The sequence below is a fragment of the Lissotriton vulgaris genome, chromosome 3_1, assembly GCF_964263255.1.
Source record: "Lissotriton vulgaris chromosome 3_1, aLisVul1.2, whole genome shotgun sequence".
In the NCBI taxonomy this organism is placed as follows: domain Eukaryota; kingdom Metazoa; phylum Chordata; class Amphibia; order Caudata; family Salamandridae; genus Lissotriton; species Lissotriton vulgaris.
Genome location: NC_141689.1, coordinates 1472345223 through 1472368574, shown reverse-complemented (window position 1 = coordinate 1472368574; position 23352 = coordinate 1472345223). Strand labels below are relative to the sequence as shown.

Here is a 23352-nt window from a genome sequence, read left to right as displayed (position 1 = left end):
CATTTACAGGAGCATCAACATCACAGCAACATTCTGTTGGAGCCGAAACTGTACCTGCAGAACTGCTCATGCTTGGTTCTTCTGCCTGCCTTTTTTTTCTTGCCTCCTTTTCAGATTCTACATCATTCTTTTTTTGTTTTGAAAAACAACTGTGGGTGTCCATTTCTAAAAAGAACCTTTAAATACGCTGCTCATTACCGGGCTGTACTGAATACACTGTGAGTTGTAGATGAGCTGCAGGAAGTTCAAAAATCCCTTTGCGTTTCTCATGCAAGGAGAACCAAGCTTTCCTTGCCTAATGCACAGTTATATTGGTAAGATGAGATTTTTGAACTTCAAATAACTCTTCTATAATGCACTATTTATCGAATACAGCCCTGTGTGTCTGCAGTACTAGAAACTTGAAAAAGGAAAAGTGTATGTATGTGAGTATATATACACACACTGATACACATACACACACACAATATATATATATATATATACACATATATATGGATATGGATTGCGCAACACAAAAGGAATAGGACGCTTGGATGGCTGACTGAGTCAGGGCACAATTGTATCCCAGGGACCCTGCCCCACTACGAATCCTCAAGGAAGTAGCTCCCATCATCATCCCGCCCCTCACCCAGCTGATCAACACATCTTTACAACAGGGAGTAGTTCCCCCTAGTTGGAAAGCGGCAGTTGTGAAAGTACTTCTAAAGAAACCCTCCTTGGATCCAGCGGAATTGGCCAATTACAGAACAATATCCCTCCTCCCCGGGACTAGCAAAATTGCAGAGAAACTGGTAAACAAGAAACTATCCCAGTTTCTTGAATCCAACAACCTGTTAAAAAACTCACAGACAGGTTTCCGTCCGGGGCAGGGCACTGACGTCGCCCTCCTGGCGGCGGTGGAGGAGGCCAGAGCACTCTTAGACGATGGGGGATCAGTGGCAGTGATCCTCCTCGACCTGAGTGCGGCCTTCGACACCGTCAACCACCAACTCCTGATAAAACGGCTCAAGAGGGTAGGAGTTGAAGGCACTGCTCTTTCTTGGCTTTCCTCCTTTCTGGCCCAACGCTCCTTCCAGATCTGGGAGAATAACACCTGCTCCTCCGAAACAGCCCTCCAATGTGGGGTGCCTCAGGGCTCCTCCCTGAGCCCCACATTGTTCAACATCTACATGTCCCCATTGGAGGAGGTCGTTTCCCCGTTCGGAGTGAGCATCGTCAGTTATGCGGATGACACCCAATTAGTTGTCTCCCTATCCCACCCCAGTCAACAACCTGCGGACTTATTCAACTGCATGACGCAGATACAAGGGTGGATGAATAGATCAGCCTTAAAACTGAATGGCTCAAAGACGGACATTCTCCTCCTGGGTCAGAAAGGACTCACCTTGCCCCAGAACATCTGGCCACCCTGTTTGGGCCTCCCCCCGACCCAAAACAGGAAGTAAAAAGCCTGGGCGTATGGATCGAAACAGATCTTTCATTTATTACCCAAGCAAAAAAAGTAACTGGTACCTGCTTTGGGCTACTGAAATCCATGAGAAAAATCTTGCACCTTCTTCCCCCCACCTCGCAAAGACTTCTCGTCCAAGGCCTTATACTCTCCAGGCTCGACTATAGTAATTCATCTACCTGGGCGCGCCCGAAGCAACTCTGAACAAATTACAGAGAATTCAAAATGCGGCCGCCCGAATCCTCACTAACACCCCTGCCAGAGCCTCAGCAAAACCTGCGCTGAAGCTCCTTCACTGGCTCCCAGTGAGGGAACGAGTGACATTCAAAGTCCTATGCCTGGCGCATAAACTACTACAGAATCAAGGCCCCCCGATTCTTAGGAAATTCATAAGACCATATAAGGCCCCAAGATCCCTCCGATCAGACTAGGAATCCCTTATCATCCTTCCGAGATTTAAGAAAACGCGCACAGGTGGAAGACGCTTCTCGGTTCACACCGCACGTCTCTGGAATGCTCTCCCCCGAGACCTGAGAACGGAACCCAACTACTTACCGTTCAAAAAACGGCTGAAAACTTTCCTGTTCCCCTAACTTTCATTTTCCCGACCTGAACCCGCTGCCCCCCCCTCCCTTTTCTTTCTGCCCCCGGACCTACAGAGGTAGGGATCTTCAGCGCTGGGATACCTCAGGGTGACTACGCGCTCTATAAATATTTTTAATAATAATAATAATAATATGCATGAGCAGATCACTGCATCTAGCTCACATTTCCAAAGCAGACTATCCTTTAAGCGCGATCAGCGCACTGGAGGGAACTTGGAGTCAGAGAGGGGAAAAGTACTTTCTTGTGGAACTTTCCCAGTCCTCTTGATGGAGCAAGGATTCGCACGCAAAGCGACTTGCTCTCATTCATGAACCTCGTCTAACCTTTAATAAGCATTAACCAATCCTGTCCGTCTTTATTTTCACCTTTTGCAATACACGCGGGTACCCGAGAGAAGCTCGCATCTGTGTTTATTAATTGTAATGATGCTTGCACTACTGAATGGCCGCTTCGCAGAAATCCAGTCTGCGCATGCGTCGGTCATACCCGCGTGATGTGACGCACTCGCAAATTTGGAGGGATGTTTTCGCTCATGCGCATTATTGCTAAATATGGCCGCTTGTCTTTAACCATGCTCTCTGCTAGCTCATGCTGCTTTTGCATATCTGTCTTTCCCGCATTAACCCTCAATGCTATAGATATTACAAAGTAAGGGGTGCAGTGAAGCTTTTCATGGTATACAGTGTATTCATTTTTTCTGTGTTTCTAATTTGTTTTCGCTTACTTTTCATGTACCGCGTATCTGGGGGCCTGGGAGTTGGGGAGCTGCGCCATTTTAGAAGCTCGTGTGGACCTGGTCACCTGACATGAGGACTGGGCCTTGCATCTGTGGAAATCAGCCAGCTGGCTACCGAAGCTGAGATGCTCCTGGGAACCTGCCCCATAACCCAGAGAGGAGAAGCTGAATTTCACCTGAAATGCTACATTTGTTTCTTTCTACTGTATGCTCTATTGTACTCTTCTACACGTATGCCTGGGAACAGGAATTTAAGGGGTGGGTACTGTCATTTGAATATTAAAACATGGGAACGCAGAATTTAGGAGGTGACAATGACCTAACCACCTCTCTTGACCAATCGAAAGAGGGGACCTTGTCACTTGCAACATTTGTGGGTGGTCTGGGGGTCCAAATAGAGTATAACTAGCCGAGTTTAGTTAGAGAAAATTGTCCGACTTGTCCGAGGAGCTGACCTGTCACTGACCCTACGAACTCTATAGGTGATTGATACAGAGTGCTGCGGAGCACTCTGTCCGTATTTTCCACAAGCTCCAAGGGGTGGAAATAGTCTTAAGTGCTGGCGAAGCACTTTGCTGGGAGATTCGAAAACCCAATCGGGGTTACTGGCGGATTCCGTGCAGAGGGGGAGTAACGCAGGCGTTGCATCCGAAGCTGCAGGAGTTGGTCGTGCCCTTTGATGAGCCCAGTCCTGACCCAAAACCTGAGGGGTATCCTGTCCTGACTGTCCTGAGCTGTACCTGCTCGCCTACTGGCATTCTGAATCCTTGAGGGTCCTTGTCCCCGCCTATTCCCAAACTGACCCGTGGCCAGGGTTAGTCCTCATTCTGTCCTAGGTAAATATATGTGTGGGTGTCTGTCCAACTATACTCTTACATTTCCTCTTCTTAATAAAGCACTCTTGCCTGTGATATTTTCCTATCACCTTTTCGAAAGTGACTGTTTATGAAATTGTTTATTAGTGATGTTCCACTTTTTCCCCTACCTATAGGAGATTATTAAAACTGATTGCATATTTTAGCTTAATCCATTATCCCTTCCCTTTAGTATGGTTGCTGTGAATTTAGTGAAGATAGCTTAGAGTTAGTAATTAGAACACGAATATTAAGTACCCATATTAGTCCTATTTCACTCACTCTGCCTTAGTTTATAGTTCGTACTGATTAGCATGTTCCCAAATGCGCATACCCTGTAGTATTCCTTAGTACTCTATGGTGCTTGCCTTAATCCATAACTACATTTTGGTTTTGATCTTGATCATTGTTGTTCTGATTTGTATCTGCCTGTTGCTCATGGCATATTCATTCTAAACTTACTTCATATAAACTTTTGAAACCCCATCAGGTGTCTGTGGTCATTACATATCACCAAGTGTCATTAAATGTACTGAATGTGTAAGGTATTTCTGCTCTGATAGGAATCTTGTTACCTGTTCACTGCTAGCTCCTGATCCATCAGGAGTAATGTGCCTGTGGTAAGTCAGGTACATGTATAGTAAGTGGTGAGAGAGTCACCCCCTGAATTACTCATAGTAGCGTGTATGAATCACCCGGTTCACGCAAACTCAGTCATCTTATGCACGCCAGGGCCCAGTGCGTGGAAATTGGTAAACTAGTGACCCGGGTGAACTGCGCGCTCTATCACTCTCTCTGTGGTAACATCTGTTGTCCAATTGGGTTCACTCACCTGGCCATTTAAACTGCCTGCAAAAATCTCGGCAAAACTCACCCTTCCAGCATGTAACCGGCACTGATGAAAGCAACCGCTAAAACGCGTCTGCCAGGAGCTGGGAGAAAGGACTTCGTAAATTTGCAAAAGTGCTGAATGGTGGCAATAAAATAATCTGAATGCAGCTCAAAGCATGTGTCAGACCCGTTTTTTCTACAAAGACGGGAATATACAGTCGTACCAGATTTCACTTGCCACAGCACTAGATTGTACCCCCACATCATATTGCACCCAAAACACTTGCCACAACATCAACTATAAACCCAAATCACCTGCCTTGGCACTGGATGGCATCCACATCACCAGATATAATCTCACATCACCAGATATAACACCCTAACACCAGATATAATCTCCCATGGCACAAGATATAAACCACTGCTTTCTCCTGATTTTGCCTAATTTTTTTACTGCTTCCTCCTTCCTCTCCTCCCATTTTTCTGAGTGCTTTCTCATGCTTTTGCAAATTTCTTTTTCTGCTTTCTCTTGCTTGCTCTCTCTCAGCCTTGCCCTGTCTTGCTTTATCTTGTTTATCTCATTCTGTCTTTCCAACTTTATCTCATTATCACACAGCTTTAGGAGCCATAGCTAATTGGCAACTTCCCACTGCAGCAAAACCTGTTGCTTGTGATTTGCTTGAGTGCAGCCTAATTTTACAACTGCTAGTGCCAGGTAGCAAACTATGAGGGAAGTTTGTTAAGAGGCAGCAAGTCAGGGGCCAAAAGCAATGTGAGCCACAATGAAACGGACATGTGCAGAGTGCTGCTGCAGCACATTACACACACTATTTCTTCTTCTTGTCCCATCTGTCTCTGAAGCGCGAGCCTGCCACTATGTTGGGGGCTTGAGCCATGCCATGGTGGGCACTAGTAGGAGAGCATGTGGAGGAGATGGAGGTTGGACACAGATTGGTCCTACTCTGGAAATATGAGGTGACTTCGGCAGGGTAGTGAGGGGACCAGCTATACACTCGCACTGTCATTGGTAGCACTCAGCTACCAATGACAGTGGTGGCTGCCTGCCACCGGGACCCACTCACCAACTGTGATACAGACTGTTCTTGGTGCTGTACTAGTAGTGCAGCGTAACACTACAACAGGCGTAGGGTTATGCTGCACTTTCTAAATCCACCAGACAGCCAGTAAGCGACCCGGTGGTGAGTGGTGCTTTTTCTGCACAAATGAGGAAAATGAAGCTCATTTGTGAGGGAAATTTCTCAATCTGATTACATCCGAGGGCGGGCCTTAGTACCCCCCTGCAGATGCCCATGCCCACTCATCCAAGCGCTACCAGACAAAATACTGGACTAGGACCCTCTCATCACTGAGTTTACCCTGTTTCCCAGTCTTCGTTTAACAAATGCCCTGGAGAAAACAACATTTTACATTAAATGTTCTACGTAAACTCTAAATAAATAAGCAATTGAACCTTCAAAGTGTTTAAAAAGAGGGGCACCAGAAAATTCGGCATCGCAAAAAGATACATGAAGAGTACTGGAAGCAGTTTTGCTCTACAAAACTTGACTTCCTATAAGGGGATAGGGCACACTAGGATTGATTTATGAAATATAATCAAACCATGCTTGTATGGGCAGACACATATGATTTTGATAGTTTTACTAATTGCTAGGCATTCAAAAACTGATGATCAGCTTAGTATTCAACCTTAACCATGTAAGTGAAGTCACCTGAAGCGTAGACAATTCACAGTCATTTTTTGCCTGTAAACGTGTACTGTGCATACATTAAGTTTCCTGTATCCTTATGGAGAGCAATTATCTATATGAAATACTCTCTTCCAGTACATAGCCTATGAAATCTGTATTTAAAGGAAAAACTTTGCCACACTCACTGCACAATTTACAATCACTTTACCAAGCTGGCAGGGTAGAAGTGTAATGAGTGTGACGAAAGCCAGTACATATTTTTGTGAATTCTCATAACTTTATCATTTTGGCAATGTCACATTTCATACCAGGCTTGAGGAAAAAATGATTATGCCACCTCATCTAACCATGTGTAAGTTAAAGACAACTGGTGCTTTTTCCTCAATAGTGAATGCAATCTGAATCTATATTTATCCACAGATTAGATACTACAAATTGGGATCTAATATTTACAGGCGCTAATGTAACATTTTGAGCATGTTCAACCTTCGTGTACAAAATAATTAAACATGTGCTACATAGCAATTTTCTTCAGTCCACATTTGGAAATTCAATGGCTTATTTTAGGGTTCATATACTTATGAACCCAAAGGTTTTGCAACATTGCATCCTTTTTAGGGTACACTGATGGTGGGCACAGTATGGTTGGAACATGGGTAAGAGAGCATTTCCTCAACCCACTGAGGGATACGTTTTTTCTAATCAGTAGCAGGGAAAACTATTTCCACCAGATAGCTGATTCTCTCCAGCCTGTGTGGGTTATCTGGCTGTGGACGACCAATGTCAGGATAGCTAATCTGTAACTTAAGCTACATCTGCAGAAGAACTAAAACTGTGCTAGTCTTCATGAAAGGAGAAATTTCAACAGTTTCATAACTACTATCGGAGAAGAACTTTACGTTCATTTGATTCTTCTCTTCTTATTTTTAAGTCTAATGATCACTCTCCCAGTAAGTATATGAGTGTTGTGAATCTACAATATTTGACCTCTATCTACGCCTTTTACATTCTTAACGGTGGATGGACTCATTAGGTTAATTTCTAGATTGAGGAGCAAAACACATTCATGAATTGAAGGTCTTTTCTGTTTAACTAAATAGCATATGCCATTTTTTCCAGTGATTCATCCCGTACCCAGAATTAATTTGAAATACAGGCTATAGGGCACATTTTCCAGACTGATTTATACTGAAAATAATTTTACTCTTTTATGATATTAAAAAATCAATTTTCCAATTTGCCAACTCTTTACACATTTAATCTCATTCTTCAGTGTCAATGTATGTCCCTATTTCTTTCCATTCATGTTCAGCTTATATTAAAACAAAATGTAACTTCATACGTGTAGCTTATCCACTCTTTCTAGTTTTATCATATTATCACTCAACTTAGTTGCAGAAAGTTCAAAGATGTGTACAGAGAGTGGCTTTAACAAAACTTTTACTAAATAGTTGAATTTAATGTTTCCATGTCATCGCTGTTAAGGAGGAGTTTACACATATAATCACATTTTTATAGCAAAACAGAATGGTGCTGAACACCATTAATGGGTTAAGCATTAGGTTAACCAAGTGTGAGAACTCAAAGTAACCTGTCTTTTGCTTCATTGTAACTCAAATCCATACAGAAACATCACTAGGGGATAATTGCAGAAACTCTGTTTCGATGCAAAAGTCATCCAACGCCCTTTAAAAAATGATCTTCAAATCCATAACTTATTACATTTGTCAGAATTAATCCTATAAAAGTTATTCTGAGCATTAATGTTGAGGGCCATGTGAAGAGGATAAAGTCAGTGGTTCTATGAGCTAAAGCATGCATACTAACTTGCTGACTCTAGGACTAGACGCATAGATCTTGACAAGTATTTGTCTTAATTAAAAAGATCAGGCAGTTTGCACAAACTAATTTTTGTATGTTTTAGATATTATAGTTATTATATTTTTGTGTGCTCAGTGGTGAATGATCTTGTTCAATGTAATTTGGTACAGATAAGTAGTTTAGAAAATACACTCCTTATTTTCTAAACTACTTATCTGTACCAACATTTAGATTGTATTTGGGATGCCATTTAGTTCTAGGTGATTTGCTTTTTTTAAATTCTATACACTGATACTAGGGGAATACAATATGTATGTTAATTTTTCATGTAATTCCACAAATTTTCCTTAAATTATGTGAAATTAAGAACAAATATGCAAAATAAAAATACATAATATAGCGCAATATTACCTCCTCATGTCAAGCTTTGATGTGGGGATGCATTTCACAGTATAAAATATAGCATAAAAAACAAAAGTGGCATGAGCAACAGCCACTCACATTCTGGCCATTTGCATTTGTTCCACACATAATTTGCCACGTCGTGTAATGACATAAATGTTGGTAAATTCCCATAACAAGCATTCTGTGACATTCTCAAAATTAGTTGAATTATGATGACGTAATATATATTTTGTCTAGGCCGAGTCGATATATACTTTTTTCCTTTTAATAATAAGACCCACATTTATGAACCAGTCCCACAAAGCAAGGCTGCACCCAAAATTGAAGCACTGTGCTGCGTTACAGGGAGAGAGCAGAAATGCGCAATGTCTACAGCGATATCACAGTTTCATGCTCCCTCCCCAGTGTTGGCACAAAATCATGCTACATAGGGCCAGGCACATACCTTTGCACCACAATGGAAAGGAATCTGCGTGAGTCTAACATAGTTTTTGCACTGGAAGGTTTCCCTTCTAGTGTAAAGTATTATGCTGAGACTAAAAATAGAACATTTCCTAGCTTTGTAGATGTTATGCGCAGTGTCGCACACATGCAAAGTGGGAACATTCATTTCTCCTTTTTAATGCCTGCTTTCAACTGGCATTTATTTTTGGCACAAAACCCTGTCTGCTATTGTTAGTAGATAGGGTTTTTCATCAAAAATCATTGGTGGTTCCACAGAAATGCCAATATAGCACCAATGGATGCCATATTGACTCAGAGTACAGAAAAATACTTTGTGCTACTTTTCTTACAATCTAATGCAAATTCCAATTTATGTTGTTTTGTAAATCCTGAAAAGGATTTTGAGTCATGTCTGCATTATAAAAGTAACACAATTCAGATGCAAAACCTTTGTAAATTTGGCACCGCAGTTCGATGTGAATGTGAATCAAAATAAATGTCAAGTTGAAGAACACGTACAGGATCAGGAGGCACAAAGGGATATATTTCCAAGAAAAGTGATAGAGTCCTACGATAGCCTTCTTGGCATAACGCTGCACCCCACCACTTTTGAAATGCAGGGCTTCACTGTATTTACAACAATAAGGTGTAGACCTGCATTTCCCCCTGCGCTGGCTCTAATTAAGTTGCCTAGCACCAACGCAGGCACCCTTGCACCATAGTTCATGGGTGCCTGCGTTGTGGGAATGATTGTTTATGTGTAGGAAGGTGTCCCTTCCTGAACATAAACAATATTAAATGGCGAATTGTAACTTCTATGTGTGCTTCGTTGTGCAGTACACATAGAAGTTACAACTAATCATTTTTAAAATGATTGTTTATGTGCTGGAAGGGACACCTTCCTGCACATAACAATCATGCATGGTGGTTTGCTATTTCTATGTGTGCTCCACAATACAGCACACATAGAAACAGCAAAAATTAGGAGAAATAAAGCATTTCTCCTCGTTGTGTCATGTTAAGACCAGGTTTTTTATTCTTAATTTTCGTGCTGGCCCATATTTACGGCACCCTTGTAAATTTGGGGCAGTGTCAAAATCAATGGGTGTTGCAGCGGAATGCCAACCGCCACACACATTTCCCTCCCCTTTCAAGCTAGTATAGTGTAAAAGGGTGCCTTATTTACAAGGCAAGGTTAAGCCATGTTAAGTGGCTTAATACTGCCTTGTAAATAAGGCGAAGCCAGAATCACCACAGGAACGTCGAAAAAAGTGACACTCTGTGGCGATAGGGGCTTGTAAATATGGCCCAATTATTGCTCTTTGTAAACTTGATTTAAATATTTCTCATTTATGCAGCATCTTTTGTAATGCTCTTAAAAGTGGGGTTTGCCACATATACCCAGTATTCTTATTTTTATTATAAAGCTAGGATGGTGTCTTGACTGTTCCTTTAAAATACTGCAATCATTATCCAAACCTGACCTTGAGCCACTTATATTGTACTTCCACCGAGCAAAGAGAAACGATTGTTAGGGAATAATTCCATTCATAAATAGTGGCACCTGATTTGCACTGGTTACTTTGTATTAGGAGTCAGTCATCAAATAACTTTATTATCTGAGGTGGCGATTTAAAATGGAAATGATTCTGCATCTCTACCTTGCTTAATTGTCATGCAGCTGCGCGTATAATATATTTTCAAGATATATCTAAGAATGCATTTTCAGTACACAGTAGTTGTTATTGGCCTTGTAACACCTTATAATTTGTTATTCCAATAAAGGTGCATTGCTTGAGCTGTTTTCTTGCAGACACCATTGTGGCAGGAAGAAACTCTGTCATTGATTTTTATACTAACGATATTTAAAGCACGCTTTGTACTTAACCCACAAACTGTACAGGGAAACATGAAGAAAAGCAAATGTTCCTATTAGACTGAATGCCTTGCATAGTATTAATCAGTAGAGGTGAAAGAGAGTGTGTTTAGTATGCCCACAGATTTAATAAATTAAATGAGTGGTGCAAATCTAAAAACAGTCAGTTTAAAACCTAGGAAAAACTAACACATCATAACCAAATGTTGATATAGGAAATATTAGGTGGCTTTTAGCTACAAAGAGCATTTACCACTGCTAAGGCAGATAGGGTTCTAAGGAAATTCAACTGCTTCCAAATGATAACAAATCAAAGCATAGATAAAGAAATGAAGATTACTTTCTTCAGAATGTCTTCGGGCTAATATTCGCCTTTTAAGAGTCCTATTGCACCTGAATGAGAATTTTTCCAGCAGTCGCGTGGGTGCTAATTCAGGGTGTCCGAGTACACCAGCTCTCAAGTGTAATCACAGAGGGAGGGCATTGTGTCAAAATATAAAGGTAAAGTAACAGGAAGATGCATTGGACATTCTCTGCTACCTAAAAATAATGTTGTCTGTATCTCGCCAATACCTATCCAAACATATAGAGAGATACCATGTTGTGTTTTAAAATATGTTTGCAATGATTTGACATTTAAAGAAACTCTACCAAACTACTTTAAGTCTGGTTTATTTTTCTGTGCTTCCTCTATATCACTTTAACACATATCACATTCTTCTTCATCTTTAAGGATTTCCATATCAATTGATGTCAGTTTCCTCCCACATTCGAAAGGGGGGGGTCACATGTCAGTATAACTGCACAGGGTTATTCCTGAACACTGTCCAATTATATTTCACCTTACAAAGAGGCCAAACTTTGCAGAGTAGCATTGTCAACCATTTGATCATATCTCAAAATGTGAAGCGCCGAGTCGTTGTCTGACTATATTCACCATAAAAACACAATGTGAATCAGAAATCTGGGCATAATGGAGAGGCTGACGGGGTGGTGATTACCATTATGAGCTTTTAAGAAGGACATGGTCAGAAAGTTAGTGGGGCTTGCAGAGGAAGGCATGCAGAAGAGCAATGGGTGTTGTACACTTCTGCCTGAGTGTTGCCCTCAAGTGGGAAAGGAAGATGGAGAAACGATAGAGAAAAGGAATAAGACAAAGACACGAAGAGCCTCAGGGTACAATGGAGAAGAATGAAATGATTTGGGTTCACGATTTCCCCAGAATTGCAAGCAAAATAATAAAGTGGTAGATGAAGAAATGTATGTATTTATTTAATTTTTAATAGCGAAAAACCATTCGAGTAGAAATCTTTTTTTTAATGTAAAACTGTACACATTCCATCTGTATAATACATCAACCTGCCGAATGCGTTTGTTCTGAAAAAAATACTTAAAAAGAGTTCCTTAAAATTGGTCACCCGAGCAGGTTTCTGAAAGTACCACTTTGTTTAAGGACACAATGAAGCAAGGTTTGCACATAATGTTTTGCTTTTGCTGATCTAAACTTCTACATGTTTTCAGCAATTACCCTTTTTCTCTCCCTCTAGCTAAATCTTCTGCATCAACCATTTATTTGCAATAGGCGTTTTCGTTGCAGAAGAAAGCGAGAACAATAGTTCAAAAGATAGCTGAGAAACATAACCCAAGTTATGTGTTAAATGTCATAGTAGAGCTCTCTTTATTAATCACTCCCTTTAAATGTCAAGTCAAAGAAAGATTTGAGAATATCAAGGCAGATTGCATGAAAATAAAGCTCTGATATTCAAAGGTAAAGTTTATTCTTTTACTAGCTGGGACACTGGAATAATTAGTGCACCAGATGCTGTGGCACCCGGGACCATGTATGGACAATAGGAGTCCACTTCCCTCAAATTATGAAGTATTGAACTATGTATTTGGGGTTCAAAGGGATCTTTCGCTTTGTTTGTAACAGAAACCATGGTACCTGCTTAATAGTCTGATCTTAGACCATACCCTTGTTAATCTTTTTAGCAGAGAGGATGTTCATTGCAAAAAACAAATTCCAACCTTTAAGGGAGCAGGGTCCTGCTCGATAATCGATAATAATTTTTATTGACCTACTTATTCCCTTCCTTAGTAAGGTTTGTAGTTAGCTGGCATATCCTGCGCGTTCATAATCCCCTTCAGGCTACCGTCTGTTGGTCACAGAAGCCAATTAAGGAGGATAGCCTCTACCAAGAACCAGTCAAGACTAACGATTAAGAGTTAATTGCACCAAAGCTGTCCCGTCTGGTTGCAACACTATTTTCTATCTTTCTGCCAATTTGATTTTAATACATGTCTTGATGATAGAGCTTCTGATCTGAATATATTGGCTGCCTTTTTGTATATTACAGAGGGTATCAAGGATGCTCTTACCCATGGTGTCATTTTGAGGTAGTCAAGGGTTGTAGCTGTGACTTCTAACGTACTCCCTGCTACTCCTGACATTTCCTTTGCATCCACTGGCCATGGACCTCCAAATGACGTCCATGGTCTTAACCTGCCCATTACCACCCAGCAGGCAGCCCTGCTAAATGGTTTAACCAAGCATGTTCACAGACCCCTAGGGTGCTTATGGCCTCACTGCAAAGACAGCCTTGTATTCGCGAGTAGGTGAGGAGGGCTAGGACCTCTTATCATTTAGCATCTAATGCCAGAAAGAGGAATCTAAAATAGGAGCTCTGAGAAAGCTTACTGGAGGCCTGTGAGTTTCAGGACAGTGCAGCATTCTGGAAAGTTGTGAGCCATCCCCAGTTCTGCCCTAAACAGGCATCACTGCAGGCCCTCACTGTTACCTCTGAGGCCTGGCATGACCACTTTGAAATCATTTATGATTTTGAGAATGGTGAGAATCTACCAGACAGGGGCTATTTGGATCATGGATTGAGTTGTGACTGTGTGGAAGTTAAAAAAAAACATCCTGTCCCTCTCAGATAGTAATGCCCAGATTTAAATGGCTACTGGGGAATGTGTTTAAATCAGAGGTGGACCCCATAGTGATCCAGCACCTTAACGCAGCTACCTGTAGTTTCGCTCCCTCTAGCTGGTTCCAATCTGATATCATACCCATTTTTAAAAAGGGATTGAGAACAGATCACGCCTGCCATTGTCCTATCACTTTGGTGAATAGTGCGATAAAAATTATCATACAGGGTGTTCTGACCTCCTCAGCACATTGGCCAAAGACAACAATGTTCTTTCGGAGATCCAATATTGTTTTAGTGCAGGGCAAGGGTCTGTAGAGCAGAACTTGAACCTCTTCCTGTTGATCTTCAAAGACACTAGGGTCTGACCTTCATGGACCTCAGCTTGGCTTTTGATAGCGTTAAAGAGCTAAGCTCTGGGCTGTGCGGGGGTCCATGGGAGTTGTGCCTGCATCGATCACCTTCCTGTGTGTTCTTCATTAGGTACTCACAGCATCCGTGAGATACGGAACAAATCGAGAATGTACCCAGCCTTTTTTCTGAAGAGGGAGGTTCACAAGGAGTGTATACTGCCCCCCTTTCTCTTGATTATTTTCATCAATGTTTTGGAGACAGCCCTTTCCACTCTGGGGTTGAATGTACCAAGGATGAGGGATCGCCGACTTCCAGCTCTCCTATATGCGGATGATGCTGTCCTGATAGATCGTACAGCAATGGGATTGCAGCATCTTTTATATTGAGTCGTCTCTTTCATGGATGACCTTGATTTGTCAACTAACTAAACAAGGGCCATGTTATGGTGATTGGATGCCAAAAATCCAGCTCAAGGAAATTTGTGGTTGAAGGTAATGTTATTAGAAAAGTTAAGCACTTTACTTTTATGGAGATTTCATTGGACTCAGATCTCACATGACGGCCTTCATTGCAAAAAAATGTAAAGTTACTTTAAAGGGCAATTGACAGCATTAGTTCATTTTCCATATGTTTAAGCCAATCGCATGTAGAGAACTTACTTACAGTTTACGAGGCCAAATTCATCACAGTGGCTTGTCTTATAGCACCACTACAGGTAGTCAAGAATACATTCTTAAGAGGTCTTCTAAAAGTTTCCCAGGGAATACCTAGTGAGAATGTCAATGGTGAATTGGTCCTGAGGTATATTGATGACTCAATTGGTTTAGATCCATTCCTTTTGTAGTTATCTATCTTGCTCAAGGAAGATTTTAATCCCAATAGAGCAGTGGTCCTTAATTGTTTAAACCTGGACAATTGGTTATTATTTATTCAAAGCACTTTGCCATTTTGAGTCATCCTGAACTTCTTGTTGACCGGGAGCAGATCATATTAAGGGATATAGTATGGCTGAATCATACCTTTCTCTCTAGGATGGCAGATGATAGAGGGGCCTCTGCTTTGTGTGTAACGCACAATGTGACAATTTGTTATAGTCAAAACGGTTATGGAGATGGAACCATATTTGAACTGGGGAATGGACACCTATCATCCTAAGTTGCTAACCTATTTTGTATGACCCTGTTCCACCACCTTAGAGTCTGAAGCTTGTACCTGTGATAATATTTCCATGTCAGATACCTTACATATCGTCAAGATTTTCCCTAGATACAATAGACTACAACATAGTTATATCCACCCATTACTTCTTCCTTTGAATTTTAGACAGGTGAGACCTTGTCTTCTGTATATACAATTGTTACAATCATCTACAATATGATACATGATCTCCCTCTTTTTTTTCTGGTATATTTCATGAGCATTGAAAACTCTTTTTATACCCTCACAGTATTTTCTGTTTGCATACATGCATTTGATCTTAATTTTAGATAAATGCATTTAGGTTGTGGGCGCAGCTGCCTTTATTTTTATTTTTTTACTTGGCTTTATTGTACTATTTTGTATGTACTTTTATGATTTTATGAGAAAATTGAATTAAGTTAATATTGATTGACTGAGTGATCATGGTACCCTTTCTATGCTACAGTGTAAAACTTGATTAAAACTCTGTGTTTGACTTGCTGCACTGACTCCTAGTATATGTTTAAGCTCCCTCTATCTTATGGTCTTGTCTTGGTTACAATTATTTTTTTTAAAAAATGCATTATCCTCGTAATTTAACTGTACTTAATGCAAGGTCTTGAGGCTGATTTAATTAATAGTTGATGGAGTAATTAAAATTGCCATGGCTAAGTTCTTTTCTACCTCCATGGTGAGAGTACTTCACCTGCTGTATTTAGAGATGTCTGCTGCCCCCACACACATTTTTCCCTGACTTTTTCAGAATGTTTGCTAAACGGCATCCAGGATTCTTAGGGGAATATGTTTCAATAATATGTCGGAGTGCAGTGTAACATCAAATTTGGCAACGTCCCACTCTGACATTTTCAAAACGCTGGGATGCACCGTATTTACAAAAATACGGTGCATTTCTGTGTTTCCCCTAGCGCTGGAGCTGAAAAACTCAGCCTAGCGCCAGCGCAGGCACCCTTAAGTTCATGTTGCCAGGGTGCCTCTGCTGCAGGGACGATTGTTTATGTGCCGGAAGGGACACCATCCTGCATATAAACAATCTTTAAAGGAGATTTGCTGTTTCTCTGTGTACCGCAGAATGCAGCACACATAGAAATATCAAAATACAATTGCTTAATGAATTTACACCAAATAACAAAAAGCACAATCTGCGTACCAAAAGCTAGCTTTATGCCAAATTTGGTGTAATTCCATTCAGCAGTTCTGCCTGAAGGCGTGTCTTAAGAGTCGATGGGAATTAACATGGAAAACATACTTTTTTTTTACCCCCTTTCTTCTCGGCCCCCGCTTGATGGATCATCCAAAAACTTTTCATGTACAACAACATTCCCCGGGACACTTTTTTTGAGAAATCTCTTGAAGATTTGTCAAACGGCGCCAAGATACAGGCAAGTCAAAATACACTTTTCCTTCAGAAACATGGTCCTAACTGTACCAATCTACTGGCTACCGCCTGTCTGAGTATAACATAGAGTAATACAACAATATTTAAGTTGTGATTGTTTATCTCCTCACATCTTATATTTGTCACATCGAGAGATCTTCCCTGCAAGACCATTAATAATAGAATAGAATACTTTTCATAGGCTTTGTATTCGTCTTTACATTAGAGACGTAATTATAATTCAGAAAGAGAATGATCAGGTTTTGCAATAATATGTAGTATTAATTTTCACTATGTAAAATACATTTTTAACGTGTTTCACTACTCTTGCAAGAGGCTTGTAAGCCGAATGCAGGACACTTGTGATATCGTAGAGTTATACATTTCATTTAAAGAATTGTATAGAGTTTTATTTCATGTATTCAGTTATTGTTTAATGATAATCTATAATAAGGGAGTCATTTTGATATGTTTGTTATATTTACTTTATTTTTTGCAAACTTTTGTGAGACGTGAGTCGAAATCACAGTCCCCTGCCTGGACTACTAGGGAGATGTTCTTCCGTTGTGGCTCTCGAGAACCACTTGTGAGATTGCATATTTAGAATTAAGTTAACAACAAAGTAAGACATTAATTTAGATAAAATATTATTGATCTATACAATACATAAGGCAAAAATCTTTTGAATGACTGGTGTGTGTAGTAGGGTCTTTAGGCACTGGTATCTCCACTGAGACCACTCTCTTGCATGATGGATGTGCATAGTAGGGTATGGGAAACACCTTAACTCTTCTCACAACTCTTCCCAAGCTGATGGGTGTAAATAGTAGACTTTGATAAACACCATCTCCACTAAGACTCCTTACTATAGTAACAAATGTGCATGCCAGAGTGTATTCATAGATCACCTACTACATCCTATTCTTCACGATCCTGCAAGAGTCTAGTCAGACCATAACAGTATTTTAAAAATAATAATTAACCTTACACTTATTCCAGTACCTATGTCTAGCACACTCCCTCTCAATAACAAAGGCCACAATATGCATTTCTACTACTAAAATGTATTCAGAACTCACCAACTCTTTTTAACCATTCATGATACTGGGAGAATCCCACTAGATTGTAAAAATGTGTTTAGAACAATATACATTTATTTTCATCACAGTAGTTATGTCTTAGAGCCCTCCTCTCCAAATCTAGGGGGACAGTATGCCTTTCTCCTGCTCCTTTGTTTATTTTTTTACTTCATTTCCACACCACCAACAATTTTTCTCAGTACACAGTAATGGCTGCCACTCAATGTCCAATCCAGCCAGCCAATCGGAGCACTTGCTCTTGTGGGACTCGTGAAAGGTTCTTGCTCCCAGGAGAGCCTGTAGGCTTAAGGAAAAGTGGCATCTAAACCAATCACAGAGCTCCATTTTTTAATTTGCGCTCTTGCTGGACACTCATGAGACTCTGGACCTAAATGCCAAAATATAAAAATATTTTTCACCCTAAATTTCTCTAAAACTGGTGAACTGATTTACATCAAATCACAAGAAGCACAATCTGTGAAAGAAGATCTAACATTCTGTCAAATGTGGTCTATTTCAGTACAGCGGTTTTTGCTAAAACCTCTCTCACAGTAGTCTATGGAAAATGCATGGAGATGTTACGTTTTGAGGCCTCACTTTTTTCTTAACCCCCATTTGACAGATCACCCTGAATATGATATCATCAACGATGTCATTTGAGATGTCATCAGTGATGTCATAAATGACATCATACCACATGTCATGTGTGAAGTCATAAGTTAGGTCATTACACAGTGCTTGGCGGGGTGCAAGTTATATAGTTTGTCCTGCTAACTATAAATGGTGAATTTCTGTTGTTTGTTTTGTTCAAAATGTTAATTCTCACACTGACAAATTCCCTTAACTATAATGTTACTTTAACCTTTAATTTTTGAGAGAATATATGTACGTACATGATCAACCCAGATATGAAGAGACCTTAGACATAATTGAAACAACAATTAGATTATATACGAGAATATAAGAGAATGCTAAAAAAAAATAGGCTGTGCACTTCTGTGGACTAATGTGCTGAACAATCATATAATAAAAGTAATGAAAATGAAAGAAAGGCAACCAAATACAGCACCTTCTTCACAGTATCCAACATGGATCGTCCTCCTTGCCAAGGCTTAGAGTTCTTCCTTATGCAGGTCAAGCTGGCCATACTATGCCATTTTCGATCTTCAAGTTTCTTGTGGAAAGCATTTGCCAGGAGAAGAACAGTGTCGTAAATGTAGAGATTTGTGATCTGCAAAACATTTGAAACAGTGTTTTATTAAAAGAGAGAAATAAAACATTGAAAAAAATATATTTTTTGCTTTCACAACAACTTGAATGTATTAGCTGTTGGATGACTAGATAGGTGCTTAAACATTCTAAGCACTTGGTTCGTGGGCAGAGCAGGACTGGTTGTAATGGACCACAAGCTTTATCCCGGGAGGCTGGAAGGGTGTGGCCCGGTTTTGTAGAGGTGGGGGCTGGTTTTGCAGCAGTGCTGCAATATTGGACCCCAGTAACAAAAGAAGTACGCACGCATTTCCAGCCTCCGAGGGCCTGGCAGTGCTTCCCCAGGGGCTGGTCCAGAAAGTTGCCAGGGCTGCTTTGGTTTCCTAGTCTGGCCCTGCCCACGGGTTTAACTTCCAATGAAGGCCTTCCTTCAATAATGATGTTTGAAAGGATCCAGCGTTTAACCAAAACTCATCGTTTATGTGAAAATCTAACTTATGTTTGGCTTTAGCGTATGCTACATTTGGTGTCTGAAATGTGGGGATTTATGCAAGGTATGGCAGAGTGGAAACCGGTGCAGATGAACGAAGATCCAACTCTGTCAGAATTATGGCTCCCCCACCTCATTTAACCCCTTCCATGCTCATGACGAGCTCAGCTCGTCATGAGGCACAGTTGAGCTGCACTGATGACGAGCTGAGCTCGTCATGACCACACCCATTTCCAATGACCTTCAGAATAGAAGGAGGATCACTATAGAGGCCAAGGTGTTAAGAAGTGGCAGAACCTCTGACTCCACTAGGCACCCATCACACATTCGCTGGGTCAAAGTGTGGGAAGACCCGCCCTGTTTAGCTCAGGCGTTCCAACACATTTCTCCTGCCTGAGTCCAGAACTAAAGCAAAGGAAGTCCTAGGCAGAAAATGTAATTAATGATAGGCATGAAAGGGGAGAAAACTTCCTACATATCAGTGCAAATTATCTTTTGTTTTGTAGAAATAGCACCCAACTTTAGGTTTTTCTTTCTTCCTAACCAAACATATGGCAATCAGCCTCAATGGATTGCCTTGAACAATAGCCTGCCATGTCAGCAGACGCATTTTTAGAAAAATAATCCCTGCCACCTCAGCAGGAATCTTTCATTACGGTGAGTAGACCTCTTGTGGGAGGATGGAGGTGCACTACAATGAAAGGCTGTCTGCTGCCTCCTATACTTTAATTGAGCCCTTGGCATCTAGAAATCATATTTATCATTTTATGGAACATCATTGTCTCCCTGTCACACACCACAGTTTGGGATAATACAATCACTGCAAAGTGAGTATGGTCTGCCACCAACCCCACATAACTGTTTTAGAATTTATGAGAAATTATTTCAGTTATAAAACAATGATACCTAAATGTACAAAATAAAAATAACAAAACATAAATGTCAAAATTTATTAAAGCAGATGTGCTAACATTATTGTTAATAACTCATTCTAAATGTTGTTAATCCAGTGAACATACTGTGCTGTGGTTTGAAGAAAGAAATCCAAATATAATAGCCCATTTCACCTCTGCTCCTACCTATATCGCGCCCTGTCCAGCAGGTGTTCTTCTTTATAGTCGTTAGTATCTGCCAGCTGTCCAGCACCTCTGTTGTTAAACCATAGTCTCTGCATGCTGTCTTTCTCCCCTGCATCCTGTCCCTGTTGTATGCTCTGATAATGCCTTGAAAACAGTTTCACACTTGATGGCTGATCTGCCCAATTAAGCATGTGCAGCTCAGAAGGTGTGTTTAAAGCGTTAGATTCAAGGGCATTACCACTTGGATATTATTTTTTCTTAACAGAAATGGCTGGGTTGTTAGTCTCCAAAAATAAACATAACGTCAAAGGACAAAGAAAGAGATGGATAGCGTGCAGGCTCTTGCACCTAAAAAATGTATGTGATCATATTTCAATCAATTTTTTGTTATCTCTAAAAGGCGTGATTATGATAGAATGTCATTTTATCACATCATTTCAGTAACATGGTTTTATTTGTGGATATTTTGACCACATACCAAGGGTTTCATTAACATTCCAACATCCCAACATTCCAACATCCCATTTAATGATGAGGCCCAGTATCCCTGATGCTTTTGGCACAAGTTCTGTGAAAGGGTAATGTTGCAACAGATATTCCCATTTCTAAAACCCCCATTTTAAGAGTCCATTGGTTAATTCTACTAGTCAGACGAGTACAAATAATTGTAATTTCCCTCATGACAGCTCCTAAGGAAGTTCAAGTTTGATACCAAACTCAAGTGTGAATCTTATCTTTGGTCTGAATAAAAACGGAGTCAGTATAAGGATCCAACACAGCCTGACACTAGCTTCAAGTTTTTGGCACTGTCATTTAGGGCTAAGGCATAGTGCACAAATCACCTCTTTTCAATCAACTGATTTTACGTCTAATTGATTTTGCGGGCATAAGTCTTTTAGTAGTCTGAGGTTCAATGAGAAATGTCATTATATGTCCCCTAATTGCACACAGCCATATAGAGTAATGCTGCCTATAGATTTTAATAGTCAACCTTCCATTACTCATTTTAGAAAATATTTAAAACTTTCTTGTTCAATCAATAATTTATCTGCTCAATAAGCCTCAAATTTAGACGTTTAGGTGAACATTGCATGTTACAAAAATACTTGATTGATTGATTGATTGATTTGGAGAAACAAAAATGTAGGAAGGTAGGTATATTGTAAATGACAATAGTGAGTGTTAAAGGACACAACTATGTGTTAAATGTTTGATATTTTGCATTTACCACTGTTTCTGTATCCATAGGAATCACCCACAAAATGTATGTTTGGTTTGATTTGCAATTAATTTATTACGCAAAATCTTCTGAACATATATCACAAGTATGTTGGTATAGTTATGTATAGTTGACAGGGGCTGGATGCAGATGTTGGTTCCAATTCCTTGTTTTGGTCTGTCTAAAGTACAGACAATTCCTTCTAAAAGCCATGTTTCCTGACCAAAATGTGAATCCACATGGAAAATGGGCTTCCAGAGGAAATGTCGCAAACTCAAGAAAAAAGCAGCAACATAAAAATCTCCAGAACGTTGGACCCTGGAGATCGATGATCATTAAAGCCAATGAGGATGGACGTTGCAGGTGGATCTACAAGAGAGAGTGGTATGTTTTTCCAACGGACATTATTCAGAAATAGAAATACAAGATTGAAGGTGTGTAGAACCAATGGAAAATACTGAAAATGCGCCGTGGCATAGTGAAAGGAAAGGAATGCCATTCTTTCTTCTAATTTCTTTATTCACATCTTGCAAATAATACGGTCAATAGAAAAGTGTAAGATAGAACCATCAGGGTAACGTCCTGAGTCAAAACGAAGATAGAATCAAACAGATCGTCAGCAGAGTAGTATTTTGTTTCCCAGGTTATCCAATATGGGTACTCCACCTACATTGAAGCTGTGTCAGACCGTCTGTTGGAGCACAGTACAAAGAGGAGGCAGGTGCTCAGCAGTGCTGTATCAGCTAACCATCACAAGTCTTAAGCACATCACTCCCAAATCCAGTCACTAGAGTCATCTGTCCTTCACAAAGGGGGTGTGGTGGCTCATCGGGGTCTAGGATTCAACTCAGTATTCAACCTCTGTGTGGGGGCTGCAGCTGAAGCCCCGGTGAGCTTCGGCAGAGCCACCATCCACCACCTCACTGTCCTCTCCCAGAACATCTACCATTGTGCCCCAGATCTCTAGGTCTCTTTCCGCATTATCATCTAAGTGGACCTTCTGGAACTGACACTCCAGCTACTGCCCGCTCCAGTAGATCAGCCCTCAGTTAACCTCTTGTTGGTGGTACTAGGCTTACCCAGCAAATACAATACCTCATCTGGCAAGTACCAATCCAAGCAAATCTGTATCTCATCTTGCTACCTTGTGTAGGGAGTGACAACAGTCCCAGTAAGCAATGCTGTGTTGTTATTTCAGCTTTTGCTCCTGCCACTCTCTGTTCCTCCCCCAATATCTCCCCCCAAAAAGGTCTCACTATATTGCATATCCATGTGACATGTCCAAAGTCAACCGGGGACACCGGCAGAGCAGAGCGTGTTGGATAAACTTATGCAGACTCTGCGGTGTTACTTATGCCCCATGTAAGTAGTAAAATTGTGTCAACTTAAATCTTCCATTGCTGGCCATTCCTGCACCTTCACCAAGGCATGTCTCCACTATCCCTCTGAAAGAGGGGACTTACCATCCATCTGCCTATTGTTCTTTAGGGTAATATATAACCGGAAGATGAAATCCCTGGTGGACCCGTGGTTTAACATCACTCTCAGAATTCGTGATTCACTGGATTCATCTGGGAAGGTCATCCACTGCTCCCGGACCGTGCAGGAACACATTTGCATATTACAGGAATGCCAAAGTGTAACCCTGCCTCCTCCAACATCCTGAAGGTATTGTTCAGAAAAAG

At 40.7% G+C, this 23352-nt stretch overlaps 1 protein-coding gene across 1 annotated transcript in view; it reads right to left on the bottom strand.

Moving 5' to 3' along the window:
- Positions 1 to 23352, bottom strand: part of GRID2 (glutamate ionotropic receptor delta type subunit 2) — a 2654005-nt gene that overhangs the window by 1028707 nt on the left and 1601946 nt on the right. Inside the window, exon 7 of the mRNA XM_086961940.1 lies at positions 18740 to 18901. Within this exon, the coding sequence (XP_086818066.1) occupies positions 18740 to 18901 (162 nt within the window). The remainder of the gene's footprint in view (positions 1 to 18739; positions 18902 to 23352) is intronic.